Genomic DNA, 15,627 nt, shown 5'->3' on the forward strand with positions numbered 1-15,627 from the left:
CCGCATCAGAAAGGGCGACGAGTGGAAGACGGCCATGTTCACTCCTTTGGGCACGTACGAATACAGAGTTATGCCCTTCGGTCTACAAAATGGCAGCCATGTTTTCCAAGCATTCATGCATCACGTCCTGGCAGGTCTCCTCTACAAGAAGTGTGTCTGTTTTCTCGACGATATCCTGATTTTCTCGGAATCGCCAGAGGATCACGATAAGGACGTGAAGGAAGTTCTGCAGAGGCTGAAGGAACACAGGCTGTACGCCAAGTTGGAGAAGTGCCAGTTTGATGTGAGAGAGGTAGATTTCCTTGGCTACAAGCTGTCCGACGAGGGACTGGCCATGGACAAGACTAAAGTCCAAGCGCTGTTGGACTGGAAAAGCCCTCGAAATCGGAAGGAGGTCCAGAGGTTCATCGGCTTTGCCAATTTTTATCGCAAGTTTATTAAAGGTTTTGCAAACGCGACGGCGGCAATCACTGACACCCTCAGTTCCAAGAAGAAGAAGTTCGTCTGGACCGAACAAGCAGAGCGATCCTTTCGGAAGCTTAAAAGCCTTTTCGCCTCCGAGGAGCAGCTGCTGCACGTGAATCCTGGCAGGCCCATGCGGGTAGAGACAGATGCATCGGACAGAGCAGTTGGGGCCGTCCTCTTGCAAGAGGATTCGCAAGGCAACTGGAGACCGGGTGCATTCTACTCCCGGAAGCTCAGCAAGACGGAGCGCAACTACACCATATGGGACAGGGAGTTGTTGGCCATTCATGCAGCTTTCAAAGCGTGGCGACACTTCTTGATAGGAGCCAAGCACACGGTGCAGGTCCGCACGGATCACAAGAACTTGGAGTATTGGCGGACGGCTAAATTGCAAACCCAACGACAGATGCGCTGGGCGGAATTCTTTGCGGATTTCGATTTCAAAATAGAATACATCCCTGGAGACTCCAATGTTATAGCAGACGCGCTGTCCCGAAAGCCTCAATACCTGGAGGAAGTAGCTCCAATCGCAGCGAAGTACATTTTCGCACCGCAGGCGTGGACGTGCGCTACCATCGCAGTCGACCTGGACGCGGTGCGACGCGCGCTGCAAGAGGATCAGTTTGCACAATCCAAGATGGAGGAGCTCCGCAGAGGGTCGCCTGACAACAATGAGTTTCAGTTGCAGGATGGACTTTTGACTCGCAAGGGCGCCCTTTACGTGCCCACCGACGAGCTTCGCGCCACGGTTTTGCAACAATTGCACGATGCCCCGAGTGCGGGCCATTTCGGCAAAGAGAAGACGATGGAGTTGGTGGCAAGGGACTTTTGGTGGCCCCAGATGAGAGGAGAGGTGGCGGACTACGTAGCCAGGTGCGATATCTGCCAGAGGTCCAAACCAGTGCATCAGAAGCAGGCGGGATTGTTAGAACCGCTGGAGACACCGCAGCAACCGTGGGAGAGGGTAGCGTTGGACTTTGTTACAGACCTGCCCAGCTCCAGAGGTAAGACGGCGGTGTTAGTGGTTGTGGACTTGTTCACCAAGATGGCGCACTTCATTCCTTGTGCCAAGGTGGCGACGGCAGAACAGACCGCAAAGCTCTTCATCGATCACGTCTTCAGAGTGCATGGACTACCGCAGTCCGTCTTGTCCGACAGGGGGCGCCAATTTGTTTCCACTTTCTGGCGGAAGCTTCTGGGTATCTTGCACGTCAAGATCAACCTGACGTCGGCGAGGCATCCACAGACCAACGGTCAAGCGGAGAGGGTCAACGCGATCATGCAGCAGTACCTACGGTGTTACGCCAACCAGCGACCCGCGGCGTGGGTGGACTACCTGCCGATGGCTGAGTTCGCCTACAACAACACGAAGCACGCATCCACCGGGGTGACGCCTTTCTTCGCGAACTATGGACGTCATCCCAGAACCTTCCCGAGCTTTACAGCACCTGAAGGGGGGGGACCTCAAAATGCCGACCAGTTTGCAGCAGAGTTGCAAGAGGTGCACGAGGAGCTGCGGAGACATTTGGAGCTGGCAAAGCAGGCGTATAAGGTGCAAGCCGACAAACACAGAAGGGCGGGGGAAGACATTCAGGTTGGGGACTGGGTATGGTTAGCAGCCCACGCGATGCCGGCCAGGTCGTTGGCCAAAAAGAAGTTAGAACACAGGCAGCTAGGACCATATCAAGTTGAGGCTAAGATCAATCCGGTGGCTTTTCGCCTAGCCCTTCCGGAGGGCTCCAGGGTGCACCCGGTCTTTCATAGGTCGGTGCTCACTCCCTACAAAGCCCCACACAGGTTTCAAGAGTCAGGAGCACCTCCAGAGCCACGTAGAAGGGCGCCTGAGAGAGGGGAGTCGCCAAGACCAGAACCTCTTAATGAGGTCACAGAGATACTGGATTCACGATGGGGGGAGGAGGGAGTTGAATATTTTCTCGCCAGGGAAGGCACTCCAGTCTCTGCAAATAGCTGGGTGCCGGGTTACGCTTTGGACGAACCCCTGTTGAAGGAGGAGTTTCATGCAATTTTTCCGCACAAACCCATGCCCGAGGAGTATTTTGATGATTGGCTTTTCACGCCCACTTTGTCGGGCAGCACGTTCGGGGGTTTCTCCTCGCCCGAGGGCTCTACGCCCAAAACAAGCCCGACCAGGGATCCCCGCCTGGGGGGGGGAGAGACAAACCCTTATTGGTGGGTGGATCAGCCAAGGGAGGTATGGAGTCAGAGGTGGATGATAGGTCCTTGGCAGGCAGCGCCAGGAGAAGCAGTGAGGGAGGAAGAGACTGTGATGCCTTCAGGGGGGGAACCCGAGTTCGAACACACGTATACGGAGCTGGCAGAGGAGAAGATTGACGTGGACACCCGGTATCCTGAACCGACCCAGGAAGAACCACATTTCCCTCAACCTGCACCCAGCGACCGGGAGGGGGGAAGGGGGGGCTTCGAGGGGGGGATGGATGTCAGGGTTTCTGGGAGAAGTGAGGAGATGGCAGAGGAGACGGAAAGCGAGTGGGAGGAGGGAGAGAGAGACGAGGAAGAAGATGACGGAATTCGAAGGGAATCTATGAGCCTAAGCAGTGAGTCAGAGGATTCCCAAAAGGGAGCTAGCATGATCAGGCGAAAAGCAGGAGAAGAGAGAAGCTGTGAAAAGTCAGGGAAGGAGGGGAGAAAGCCCAGTGAAGCACAGACGCTGTCAGAGGGGTCTCAGCCGGAACGGAGTAAAGGGGGTGGAGTTGTCAGCCTCTCGGAGGGAGGAGGAACAGGAGAAAACAGAGAGAGGGGGTTGGAGCAAGGTGTTCAGCCGGAAAGGGTAGAGAGTGGAACAGGGGGCAGTATAGAGGACGAAGGAAAGGTCAAAAGCAACGTACGCGCGCCAAGTTCAAACATAGAGGCGCGCGGAAGTGGGGAAAGCTCAGAGGAGGAGCCCGGCCCCAAAGCCAGAAGGAGGGGGCAGGAGGCGGCAGAGGATTCAGCCTCAGGCGAATCCCGGAAAGAGAGAACCCAGGGGGGCAGAAAGACCCTGCGGAAAAGAAAGGAGAGGAAGAGGTGGTCTAGAGCCAGGCTATTAAGTTGGTGTGGAGGAGGGGAGGAGTCAGAGGGGGACTTCGGCGGTCTAACGTGACAGACGTACAGCCACAATGCTGAACTGTGAAAGAAGCAATTATCTTCAATAAACTTTTCCTGTAAGTAAACTACAACGGAGTAAGGTCTCTCGTGAGCTGGGACCCACCTGGGTGGCTGTGACAGGATTGTTTATCTTATGGGCTGGTGGATTCTCATGAGAACATACTCAGTTTGACCTTGACAGCAGATAGAAGTGGAATGAGCGGTACTGGGAGGCAAACAAGAGCGGCCAAAGCAAAAAGACAAACAACCCTGACTTTAGTCTCTCAGCCACGTAGGTCATCCGTGCCTGATGCTCGGGAATTAGAAGAAACTGAGCAGCTGTTTGGACTAGATATGGCAGCAGGTGGAACTGCTTCAGTATTGGACAAAATACTTGAAAAATTGGAAGGCCTGGACAAAAAGGTGGATGAACAAACGGCAAAGATTGACCAGACCAGAGACTGTGTAAACAAGTTAACTGAACAGGTTACATCGAACGCTCAAGCAATCAGTAATTTATCTGAATCCACCGTAGAAAATCGGAAATTGGCAGAAGAAGCCATTCAAAAAACTGCAGCACTGGAGCAGGAGGTGAGACCACTGCACAAGCAGGTAGGGGATCAGCAAGCCTACCTGTCTATGATAGAACTTCGGGCACGGGAAAACAACTTGAAATTGAGGTTCATTCCAGAACTTGAACATGAACAAGGGAATCTAACTGAGTATTTAACAAAAGAGTTTTCCAAGTGGTGGAACTTGGAGGAGGAAAAGGACTTTAAAATCGTGACTGCTTTTAGACTTGGAAAACTTACAAGAAAAGACAAGCCCAGAGACTGTTTGATTACTTTAAGATCCAAGGAGGAGAGGGACAAAATATTAGGACTACACTACGGAAAGTCACTGGAAATTTTGGACAAAAGAGCAGAGGTGTACAAGGATATTCCTAAACAACTTTTGGATCTTAGATCCACTTATTCTGAACTAGTGAAGTTGCTGAGGAGCAATTTAATCATCTTTAGGTGGGAATTCCCACAAGGACTGTCCTTTACGTATAGGGGGAAGAAGGTGAAAATTAAAACAGCAGAAGACAGAGATAAATTTCTGAATACATACGGAGAGGATCTTCAGAAAGGGATTGATAGACCTCCTGGGGCCGAACCACAACTTGTACCTACACCTACACCGAAGGGGTCCCTAGACCAGGAGAAAAAGATACCACCACCAGATCAATAACAGATTTGACCAGGATGTCTCTGCAACTTCTAAGTTGGAATATAAATGGCGCCAACATCCCGGAGAAAAGAAGAAGGATATTTCATATTTTGAAAAAAGAACAATTGGACATTATTTGTTTGCAAGAAACACATGTGACTAGGCTACACAGAAAAGTGTTAATAAACAAAAGACTAGGCCAAGAATTTATTTCTTCAGATCGAGTAAAGAAAAGAGGCGTGGTGATATATGCAAAAGAGAGCCTGTCACCAAAATTCCTATTCAAGGATGAACACGGACGAATTTTGGCAATTGAGATTCAGACCCAAGGTGAAAAGTTTTTATTATTAGGAATTTATGCGCCAAATGAGGGAAAATCGGAATTTTACAAGAAGCTGCATGAGATTATGCTGGACTATCTGGACTATGATAACATCATTATGTTAGGAGATATGAATGGAGTGGTATCAACCAACATGGATAAGTCACAAAACCATAACGTGACAAAAGATGGCAGACTACCAAAGACATTTTTTGAAATGACTGACAATATGGACTTGATTGACATCTGGAGAACAAAGAATCCCCTAGAAAGACAAGGAACATTCTTTTCTGAAGCCCAACTGACATGGACAAGAATTGACCAAATTTGGACAACTAAAGGCCTGGCACCTAAAATAAAAAAAGTGGAAATCTGCCCAAGAAAGGAGTGGGCCAAGGGGAAAACCACTCAGCCCCATGCTTTCTAGGCACAGCTCAAGCGGAAGTGTGGGCAAGCCCTTAGTTAGGCCCATTAATTTCAATGGGTCTAAGTAAAACATAGTTGAATACCACCCAAAGATTCTCAAAATTAACTGAGCGGGGAAAGGGAAGTTATTATCACTCATTACTAGTGATATGGGGAATTGTTAAGGAATGGTCCAATGGGCCCTCCCCCCTTTTAAAATTTAGGCTGTGTACACACCAAAGTGTTAATGCACATATAAGTTGCACAAATTTGTTTTTTCCTTGTGCAAATTCATCTACACATGAGGACTTTCAATTGAATTCTGTCTCATTTTCCCCTATCCACACAGGTAGGGTTTGCTTGATGGGGTGTATTCACACTGTGTGCTGTTTCCCCTTCGCCTCAATTAGTACTAACCCACCCACCCTGAGTTCCACAAACCTGGGATCCATTGTGGGCATACAGGCAGGTGTTGTTTACCTTTGAATGCATGCTTTTTTTTTTAAGATACAAGTCTTCCAATACATTGGACACGGATAAAACAGTGGATTAAAACAAAAACAAAAACAAAAAGGTGTATTAAGCCTGGCCCCACTAGCAGCCCACTGAGAATTGCCTAACTAACATAAGTAAAGGGTGGTGCGATACGGAACACAAGAAAATAACAGGGAATGTCACTATCAATTTTAAAGGGCTAGCTTGGAATACGGGACTATAAAGCTTTGTTTTTGTTTACTGGCTCAAGATTCCAATCTATCTGCTTTAATTATGGATTCCCAAAAAACCTGAGTGCATGCTATAATCTCGAGTTCTCCTCAAAATTGCCTTTCAGAACAAAATAAAAAAAATCAGCACTTTAACCCACCTTGTTTTTCTCTAATTATATGCAATAACCAAATCAAGAGACTTACGTGAACAGGTCTTTAGATCCTCATTAATGATGAAACCTTCGGAACACTGGCAAATGTAAGAGTCCTTGGTATTCAGGCACAGATGCTCACAGCCATGGTTTGACTCTGCACAGTGGTCTTTTCCTGGATTGTTACGTATCAGCAATGGCAAAGAATGCATTGGAATGTTAAAGCATTTTTAAAGCCCAGAAGTGAAAAATATGCAAGGAACAACCATCAGCAAAGCCCACCATTGTAAACTGTGACTTTGTTAAAACTTTGCACAGAATGGACACAGAATGTACTTTCTGCATTTCATTGTCATGTGATCCCATTGTTTTACACCCGCACCCATATATATACAGTCGTACCTTGGAAGTCGAATGGAATCCGTTCCGGAAGTCTATTTGACTTCCAAAATGTTTGGGAACCAAAGCGCGGGCTTCTGATTGGCTGCAGGAAGCTCCTGCAACCAACTGGAACCTGCATCAGACGTTCGACTTCCAAAAAAAGTTTGAAAACTGGAACACTCACTTCATGTTTTTGATCGTTCGGGAGCCTAAACGTTTTCGGCAACTAAGCCATCTGAGATCCAGGGTACAACTGTATACCTGAAAACTGAGGGAACATCTGATCAAGTGTACTCTATTATATGAACAAAGCAATCCAAACCTCCCTTACACTGGGTGGATGGTAGACTGGACTACTGTTTACATTTTTTGAGCAGAAGTCATACTTGGTAAAGTCACCACAACGTGACATTCACAGTGAAATCTTCAGGATTAACTGTGTAGCAGAATTATAATTTAACCATATGAAATGAGGAAACCTAACATCACCATTTTGCAAATTAGCATGACTGCTCAGCTGTTGCAGGGGAACTTCCTAACAGAGGAGAGAGAATGCCAGATACACATGCAACAGAGGATTTGTTAAGGTTTAAAGCATGGACTGTTTGTTTCTCATGCGAAGGAACAACTGGGAGGTGCAGCTGATACGTGCTTTTATGAATGTACATTTCTCTCTATGCTGGCTCTGGCAGTACAGAGCAAAACGCTTTTTTTTTCCTGGGGGGAAAATAGATCCAAGAGTCAGAGCAAGAGAGAGAGAGAGAGCGCGAAGGGGGAAGAAATCCCCTTTTCAAACAAACTCCTCTATTAACTTTCTGCTAGCAGACATTCTTTGCTATTTTTATAGCTCACTCTTAGAACCATTTCAAATAGGCAAACAGTCTGCACAATTCCTCCAGACTGTGCCTAAGTACAGGAATGGGATGGAAAAGTGCATTATATGAGCTCACGCTACATGCAAGGGAACACCCTCTTTGATTTCTATGACTATAATAGAGGCTATTCACTTGCATGACCTGACTTTTCAGGGCTAAACCCGAAAGAACACCAGGGGATCTGTGATCAGATTTCCTGCGTTTTTTATTGGTAAATAATGCCACAAGAAGGAGATTGTGGTTTGACATGTAGTGTTGAGGAGAGGTGATTTAAAAAAACCAAAACCTGTTTCTGTGTACCATTTTCTCAATATGTATTGCCTCCCTGAAGCTTCAGTTGGTTCAGGGTGGAAACTCGTGGTATCATGGAGGAACCTATAGGCTTTCTCTTGCAGAGCAAATAGCAGTGACATGAGGGGGGGAGGGGCTCGTCGAATGAGTGACATCACACATGCGACACAGACGTACGACATCACACTGCTGGATCAGGCCAAGGCCCATCTAGTTCAGTATCCTGTTCTCACACTGGCCAATCAGATGCCCAGTGGAAGCTCAAAAGCAGAACCTGGTTGCAACAGAGCACTCCCCACTTGTGATTCTTAGCAACTTGGCAGTCCAAATCATATTGCCACTTACAGCAGAGACAGAATACAGCCTTCATGGCGAACAGCAACTGATAATCTTGTTCTCCATGAATTTGTCTACTTCCCTTTTAAAGCTATCCAAGCTACTTCTAGTGGGAGTGAATTCCATAGTTTAAGTGCCATGTGGACAACTACTTAATATGTGGAGTTGCAAAAATAAATCAATAACTCATTTTTTTGCGTAAGAGATGCCTAAAGCAAGGAAACAGAGAAGCCCAGAACCAGTAACAAAACACACACACTGTGTGCTCTCATTGTTTTAGTTATTATCTACACTTTCTAAGATAAGGACCTAAAATACATCCAGCAGTAAAGCATTCCTCTTTCTAGAACTTTGTAGCAAATTTGTTTGTTAAAGAAATATATTTAAATCACATGCTGGCATTATCTCAGCTTATGCTGAATCTTGCTAGCTTTACAAAAGCCCATATTTATAAAAGCCTGAGGAGATCTGTAGCATAAGTTTGCTTCAGAACTCTGTCCAGTATACAGATTAACTCCCCCAGAATGTCTGACATACTCACTTCTGCATGTTTTGTGGTCACGGTTCAGAGTGTATCCAGCTCGACATCTGCAAGTATACCCGTCTTCTGTGTTAACACATTCATGTTCACAGCCATGTTTTCCCAAAGCACAGACATTTATTCCTGTGGGAAGGAAAGGAAAACATGTAATGTAACAATGCTGGAACATAATTGTTTAAAAATGATACTTAAGAACCATCATGTAAAACCATTAAAAACACCTCACCTTCCAGTTTGGTGCTAGACACCAAAAGCAAAATTAAGAGTTCACTAGGACTGTTTGCATATGCAAGAGACGGTATCAGGAGGACAAGACCTTTCAAAATATTTGGCTATTGCAGAGAATATCTGTGTGTATTGCACTTGATATGGTTTGTTTATGTAGAGTTCTTGGCTGATTTTAGCAGGTCCAGCATCACTGCTTAGCACACCCAGTAGAATACCTGCTGAAACCCAATAATGCCATTAGTGATGACATTGCCTACTGGGGCCTCCACTGCACCTGCCATCTTATTTTTCCCAAAATGCAATGCCACACAAAATTTCATTTTTGATGTGGTGCATTGTGGGGGGAAGGTGACAAACCATGGTTTGCCAAAAAACAAACAAACCAAAAAAAAAACCATGGGGACTGCTATGCTTGTTTGTTCTACTCATAAAGTGCAGGAATGATTTGAATTGCATTTCATTTTGGGAAAACTAAGACAGGGTCGGCAACTTTAACTGTTGGCAGTAGTGGATGGTGTGATGGGGCTACAGTGCTCATCTGACCTCCCATCTGTCGTACTGCTGCTGCTTACAGGCAAGGCGGCAGTAAGGAAGGCATGGTAAAGGTAAAGGTAAAGGGACCCCTGACCATTAGGTCGAGTCGTGGCCGACTCTGGGGTTGCGGTGCTCATCTTGCTTTATTGGCTGAGGGAGCTTCCGGGTCATGTGGCTAGCATGACTAAGCCGCTTCTGGCGAACCAGAGCAGTGCACGGAAACGCCGTTTACCTTCCCGCCGGAGCGGTACCTATTTATCTACTTGCACTTTGTCGTGCTTTCAAACTGCTAGGTGGGCAGGAGCAGGTTTCAAACTGCTAGGTTGGCAGGACCGAGCAACGGGAGCTCACCCCATCGCGGGGATTCGAACCGCCAACCTTCTGATCGGCAAGTCCTAGGCTCTGTGGTTTAACCCACAGCGCCACCCATGTCCCTCTAGGAAGGCATGGTACAAACACACAAATGGGAGTGCCAGATAGGCTCCACCACACCAACCTCTCCCTTCCTCCTCTACCTCTCAGTAAGCAGCAGTAGCAATGTTGCTGACTGGAGGTCAGGTGAGTGCTGCCTTCTCTCCATGATGTATGCTGCTGGCTCTTGGAGTTCCATTTGGCTGCCCCCTACCAAGAGCCTGTTAGAATTCCTGTTCCATGACTGCAGTCGTGGGATTGTTGTCTATCACATTATGGTATATGTTTTGACTCCACGGAGTGGGAAGTGACAGAGACAGGATATTTGTGTTACTGTGTTCCGTGAAGTGGGACTATTGTCCTTTGTTCATTCTCTTTGCTGTCTGATGCTAGAGAGAGAGAGAGCCATGTTGCAGTGCTCCGTGTGTGTTTATATGTAAATAAAGTAGATTAGCCGAGTTGCTGAGGTCTGTCACGCAAGCTGCGAACACTCTGCGGATCCCTAAGTGTGCCGATGTCTGTTGGCATCAGTTGCTGTGATGTTCGGGCTGAAGAAAGCTTTTGAAGCTCTCGAACAATCGACCAGGAGGGAGAGAACATGACAGTCGGGCATATGTCTCTACCAGGGTCCTACTTGAGTGTAGGACAAGCTCCTGACGGAGCCTACCATTCGACCCTAGATGCAATTCTGCCTCTTAGGGTGGTTTCATCAGTTTCTTTGTGTTAGTGTTCTCCAAAATGCATGGCTCTGGTTGTTTCTGGGAATATAGTGAAATAAACTTTGCACTATTGTAATATATAAACATAAGGTTAAAAAGGTAACATGCAAAATCCTCCACGCAAACCAGCCACCAAAGGTCAGTGCAACTTCTAAGTTTCATACTGGTTTTTAAAGAGGCTTAGGGATGGTGTTTTGGCAGAATGCCATGGAACCACTTCTTAATGCACATGTGCTGCTTTAAGTTGGCACAGAGATATTTCTATGTGCGTGGAGGATTGGTTGGTTGATTTTAGGAATTATAATGAAGACATAAGGAGGAGGTGGTTTTTATAGGCATGTTCAAAAGTTACACCTCAAAACGGCAAAAAGGAACTAAAAAAAGCTGTGGTGTTGATGTTGAGAAGTAAAAACAGATGAACTTACTATACACTTTAGGACAACATACTTTTGCATGTTCTCTTATCTGGATTGAGAGTAAAGCCTTGCTGGCATCGGCAGTGATAGGATTCATCTGTATTGACACACTCCTGCTGGCAGCCGTGATTTTGCATTGCACAGTAGTCTGGTCCTGAAGATTGAGAGGGAGGGGGGAATTATTATTATTTAAGTAACAGGAGTAGTACACAAAGTGAGCAGACTGTAATCAAAAATAAAGGCTTCAGCCAGAGATGTGACTATAAGAAGAGCATTAGTTTTTCACAGAAAATTGAAGAAAATCTTTATAAATCTGGGGACAGAAGCAAACCGCAGGCCAGTCTGACACTCCCAAAGCTATATCTACACCATGTTGAGGTCAGTGCTGCTTTGCTTTGTCCTGCCCTGTCAATAACTGGCAGCAACCTGAGGGGTTAGGAGGTCCAGAAAATGATACAGCCCCAGCCATGCAACCCTGCCAGCCACTAATGGGAACAGAATACATCTAATTGGTCTTGTTGGACCCATAACCCTAACATTCCGCAGATGCAAATAGGGACCTTCTAGTCTACATCAGTATCACTGCCAGGAGGGGCTTTTTTGTTTTTTTGCACATTAATATTTTTATTAAAGTTTTCTATGATACAGACAACCCCTCCCTGAAGCCCAGCTAGCTCTAATGCCCACCTATGACTCCCATAATCTCCTTGCCCCTGCTACCTCTTAAACTCCAGCCCCCCAGAGGCCGGCCTGTACCCCACCAGCTGGTCCCCAGATGTTTTTGGACTACAACTCCCAGCATTCCTAGCCAGCATGATCAGTGGTCAGGGATGATGGGAGTTGTAGTCCAACAACATCTGGGGACCCACAGGTTTCAGAACCGCTGAGCTACACCCTTTCCCACGACCTTCAGGGCCTGCTCCTGCCCAGGGTCTCCTCCAGCCGCTGTCTTCTCTTCAGGCCTGACCTAGCTCCCTTTCTCCTTGTTTTTATTTGACATGGCCAGCTGGATGGGTGGCTAGGGGTCTGCCAGCCTGGAGAGTCGCAACCTCCCATGGCAAGGATGGCAGTGGCCCTGTTGCCTCCTTCCCCCTTCCTCCTCTTCCTGATGCTGCTGCTACGCCACCGGCCGTCCAGCTGGTCAGCCTGGCTTCCTTCCTTGGACCCAGCACAAGACTCTTCTCCCTTCCTTTCACCCTGCTTTCTTTTGACTGCCAGGAGCGGTGGCAAAGGAGGAGGCTCAGTTGGCAACACTCTCTTTCCCCTACTTCCCCCAACATGAAGCCATGCTTTCTGCCACCTGTATCATATAGGCACATGTACTAAAGCGTGTTGTTAATTGTACATTACAGAAGTACTTCATCTAGGCCAGTTCCCCTACTAGGAATGGCCCTTCTAGAATATCTGCAACCTGAGATCCTTTTCATTGGAGATACCATGGACTGTAGCCAGGACCTCCTGCATGCAAAACAGATGGTGGAACTGTGGCACTTCCCCTTACAACAGACTGTATGCACCTGAGTGCTACTATCTGAAAGAACTGAACATAGATGTGGAAAACTTACGCCTGCAGGTTTTTTTATCAGGATTGAGAATGAACCCTTTGCGACATTGACAGTAGTAGGAGTCTTCAGTATTAATGCATTCATGTTGACAGCCTTGGTTATTCAAAGCACAGTAATTTACAACTGAAAAACAAACAAGAACAACAAGTTCACTCGGGGACAGAACTTGACAAATTAACGTTTGCAACGTTGGTGGTGGGCAGGTAGCCCATCTAGGAGATGGAAAACTCTGATCCTAAACCTCTGTAGCCTTGCGAGATATCTTCTGGAGAAGAAAACCCTACACAAATCTGGAGTGGAGTCCCTAAGATGACTGGATGGTGCCTTGTACACTTCCTGCTGGCAACTAAGCTAAGCTGCTAACAAAGGTATAACTCTGCTTTGCTTTGGTCTGGGGAAGACTCCTAAGGTTGGGGCAAGGCAGGTGGAAAAAGCCACTGCCTGATGAACAGGAGCAGACAAGCCAGAGGCATTATCAGAGTCCAAGGACACATTGCAGCCAGGCAAAGACATTCAGGTGGGATAGCAGAGCCAGTGAGGGGTATGGTTTAGGGAGAGGGTAGATGGCCTGCAGAGAGTTATGAGGGCCAGATGGGGAGACCTGGAAGGTTGCATTTGGCCCCCTGATCTGAGATTCCCTATTTGGTTTAAGCACGCCATACATCTGGACTGCAGAGCCTGGAGGAATGGAAGCAACGTTCACAATCCTTGAAATTAAAGTTGCCTTCATAGACCCTCAGGTGTAGAAATGGTGCTGTACTCAGTCTGACACATACCAAACTCTGTGCTAGCTGTTCTAATAGACATTTGAGCACCAATGCTCAACAGCAATCTGTTCTCTTTCTTGACTATCACAGTGCAGCCAAAATAAACTTGACTCTGACTGCTCGAGGTTAAAAACGAAAGTTTCCTTTGTTATCGCCTAGAAAAATTTACAGTTTGGAAGAAACCGAGGGTGTTACTTAAAATGTGGTGAGAACGGAACAATATTCAGGAACTGGATCCTTTGGGAAGCAGTGATTTGGTTAGAACTAGTCTCTCTCTTCCAGTGCTATTTTTCCAGAAGAAGAAAAAGGTGCTGGAACTCACCATAAACACCTCACTCGTTCTCTTAGAATGACAATGAAGACGACCTGAGAGGTGCTAGAACTGAGTTCCAGTGAGTTCAAGCTGAAAAAAACCCCTGCTCTCTCCATACAACACTGAAGGAAGAACTCCACATTCAGCAGGATATCAATGAAACAAACAAATTGACCCAAGGATGCCATTTTTGGTAGATGCTCCGTATTGGGTACAACATGGAGCGTCTACCAAAAATGGCATCCCTGGGTCAATTTGTTTGTTTCATTGATATAGAGTGATAACTCAGGTTAAGAACTTAATTCGTTCCGGAGGTCCGTTCTTAACCTGAAACTGTTCTTAACCTAAAGCACCACTTTAGCTAATGGGGCCTCCCACTGCCGCCGCTGCACAATATCTGTTCTTATCCTGAAGCAAAGTTCTTAACCCAAGGTACTATTTCTGGGTTAGCAGAGTCTGTAACCTGAAATAGTACCTCGGTTAATAACTTTGCTTCAGGATTAGAACAGAAATTGCGTGGCAGCAGTGGGAGGCCCCATTAGCTAAAGTGGTACCTCAGGTTAAGAACAGTTTCAGGTTAAGAACAGACCTCCAGAACGAATTAAGTTCTTAACCTGAGGTACCACTGTAGTTCTGTCCCTCTGTGTTTCCAAGTTTATGATGTAAACCCTGGCCTCATAGTTCACCATGACTTGTTTACTTACATTATTATCCCATTCTTCCTCCAAGAAGCTGAAAGATGCATGCATGCTATTCTCCGTCCTCTATCCCCCCTTACAACAACCTTATAAATTAGGCAACTTAGCCTCAGGGCCTCCCATTGAGCTTCACAGCTATTTGAACTTGGGCCTTCCAAGCCCTCTAGCCATTACACCATACTGGGCTTGTATTGCTCTTTGACAGCAAGAAGCATTGTTGTAGTCATTTTGGTAATTTATATTCACTACAGTAAATATAAACAGGACGTAATATTTATCTACAAAGCGCTACGCAAGATGCCAAAACTAAACTAATTTGTGAAAGTGGTTGTGAAATGGTGTAAGCTATACCCTGAAAATACTAAACATTGTATATCTGTCATTGTGCAAACTCCCATTACCCAAAATTTCTGCTTATTAGAATATATTTGTGCCCTTCTCAAATGCCTTCAATTTGCCTAAATGTAAACCTGTTAATCAAACCCTCTTTCAGAACATTCTAAATTGTTTGGAATGCTCTGCAGATTTTGGATAGATGAAGCTGAACTGTATTTATCTCTGTGGAGCTTGTGTCAGTTTTTAAAGAATTATTCTAAACAAAGGATAAACATAATCAAATCACAAAGTGGTTTCTTAGATCATTTGGACTAATAAAAAGAACAAAGTTACCATTTTTTGCCCTTGAAATAATGTCATGTTTCATTTAAATTTTACCAAGTACGGCATTCCTAACAGTGCCAACTAAGCCCTTATGAACTAGCTGCTAGATCCTGTTATATTTCTTTTTTACGTTCCAAAATCAGATTACTAAAAAAAAAAAAAATTTTTTTAATGTCCATTTGTTTGGATTAATGCATTCTCCCCAAATCCCACAACTATAACTCTGCCATAATTTAGGCAACTTTGGGAAAACAGAACAAAAAGCAGCTGATAATATTCTTTCACATTATGGGAGTTTCTGCTTTGCTGACTTAAAGAAATTGGGCAGAGTCCAAACAATTTAGACTTTCCGTCATGTAGAATGTGTAACCACTTTCCTGGCAAACACCTTCCTTGTTCCAGGCCGAAGACAGTCATATGGAACATTTCTTGAAAATTAAAGCAATAATCAGCTTTCCCTTAAAAATCTCAATCACAATTTTTCAGCAGCCTCGTGAGACAAAATTATAGTAACAGCAATCTAC

General features: G+C 45.9%; 1 protein-coding gene across 1 annotated transcript in view; it reads right to left on the reverse strand.

Moving 5' to 3' along the window:
• The window catches only part of MATN2 (matrilin 2), a 57,401-nt gene that overhangs the window by 21,316 nt on the left and 20,458 nt on the right, over positions 1–15,627 (reverse strand). The window contains exons 6-9 of the mRNA XM_081874096.1: positions 12,666–12,788; positions 11,132–11,254; positions 8,793–8,915; positions 6,421–6,543 (exon numbers count right to left, since the gene is read on the reverse strand). Of these exons, the coding sequence (XP_081730222.1) occupies positions 6,421–6,543; positions 8,793–8,915; positions 11,132–11,254; positions 12,666–12,788 (492 nt within the window). The remainder of the gene's footprint in view (positions 1–6,420; positions 6,544–8,792; positions 8,916–11,131; positions 11,255–12,665; positions 12,789–15,627) is intronic.

Source organism: Podarcis erhardii, assembly GCF_964252035.2.
Source record: "Podarcis erhardii genome assembly, chromosome: 8".
Taxonomy (NCBI): Eukaryota; Metazoa; Chordata; class Lepidosauria; order Squamata; family Lacertidae; genus Podarcis; species Podarcis erhardii.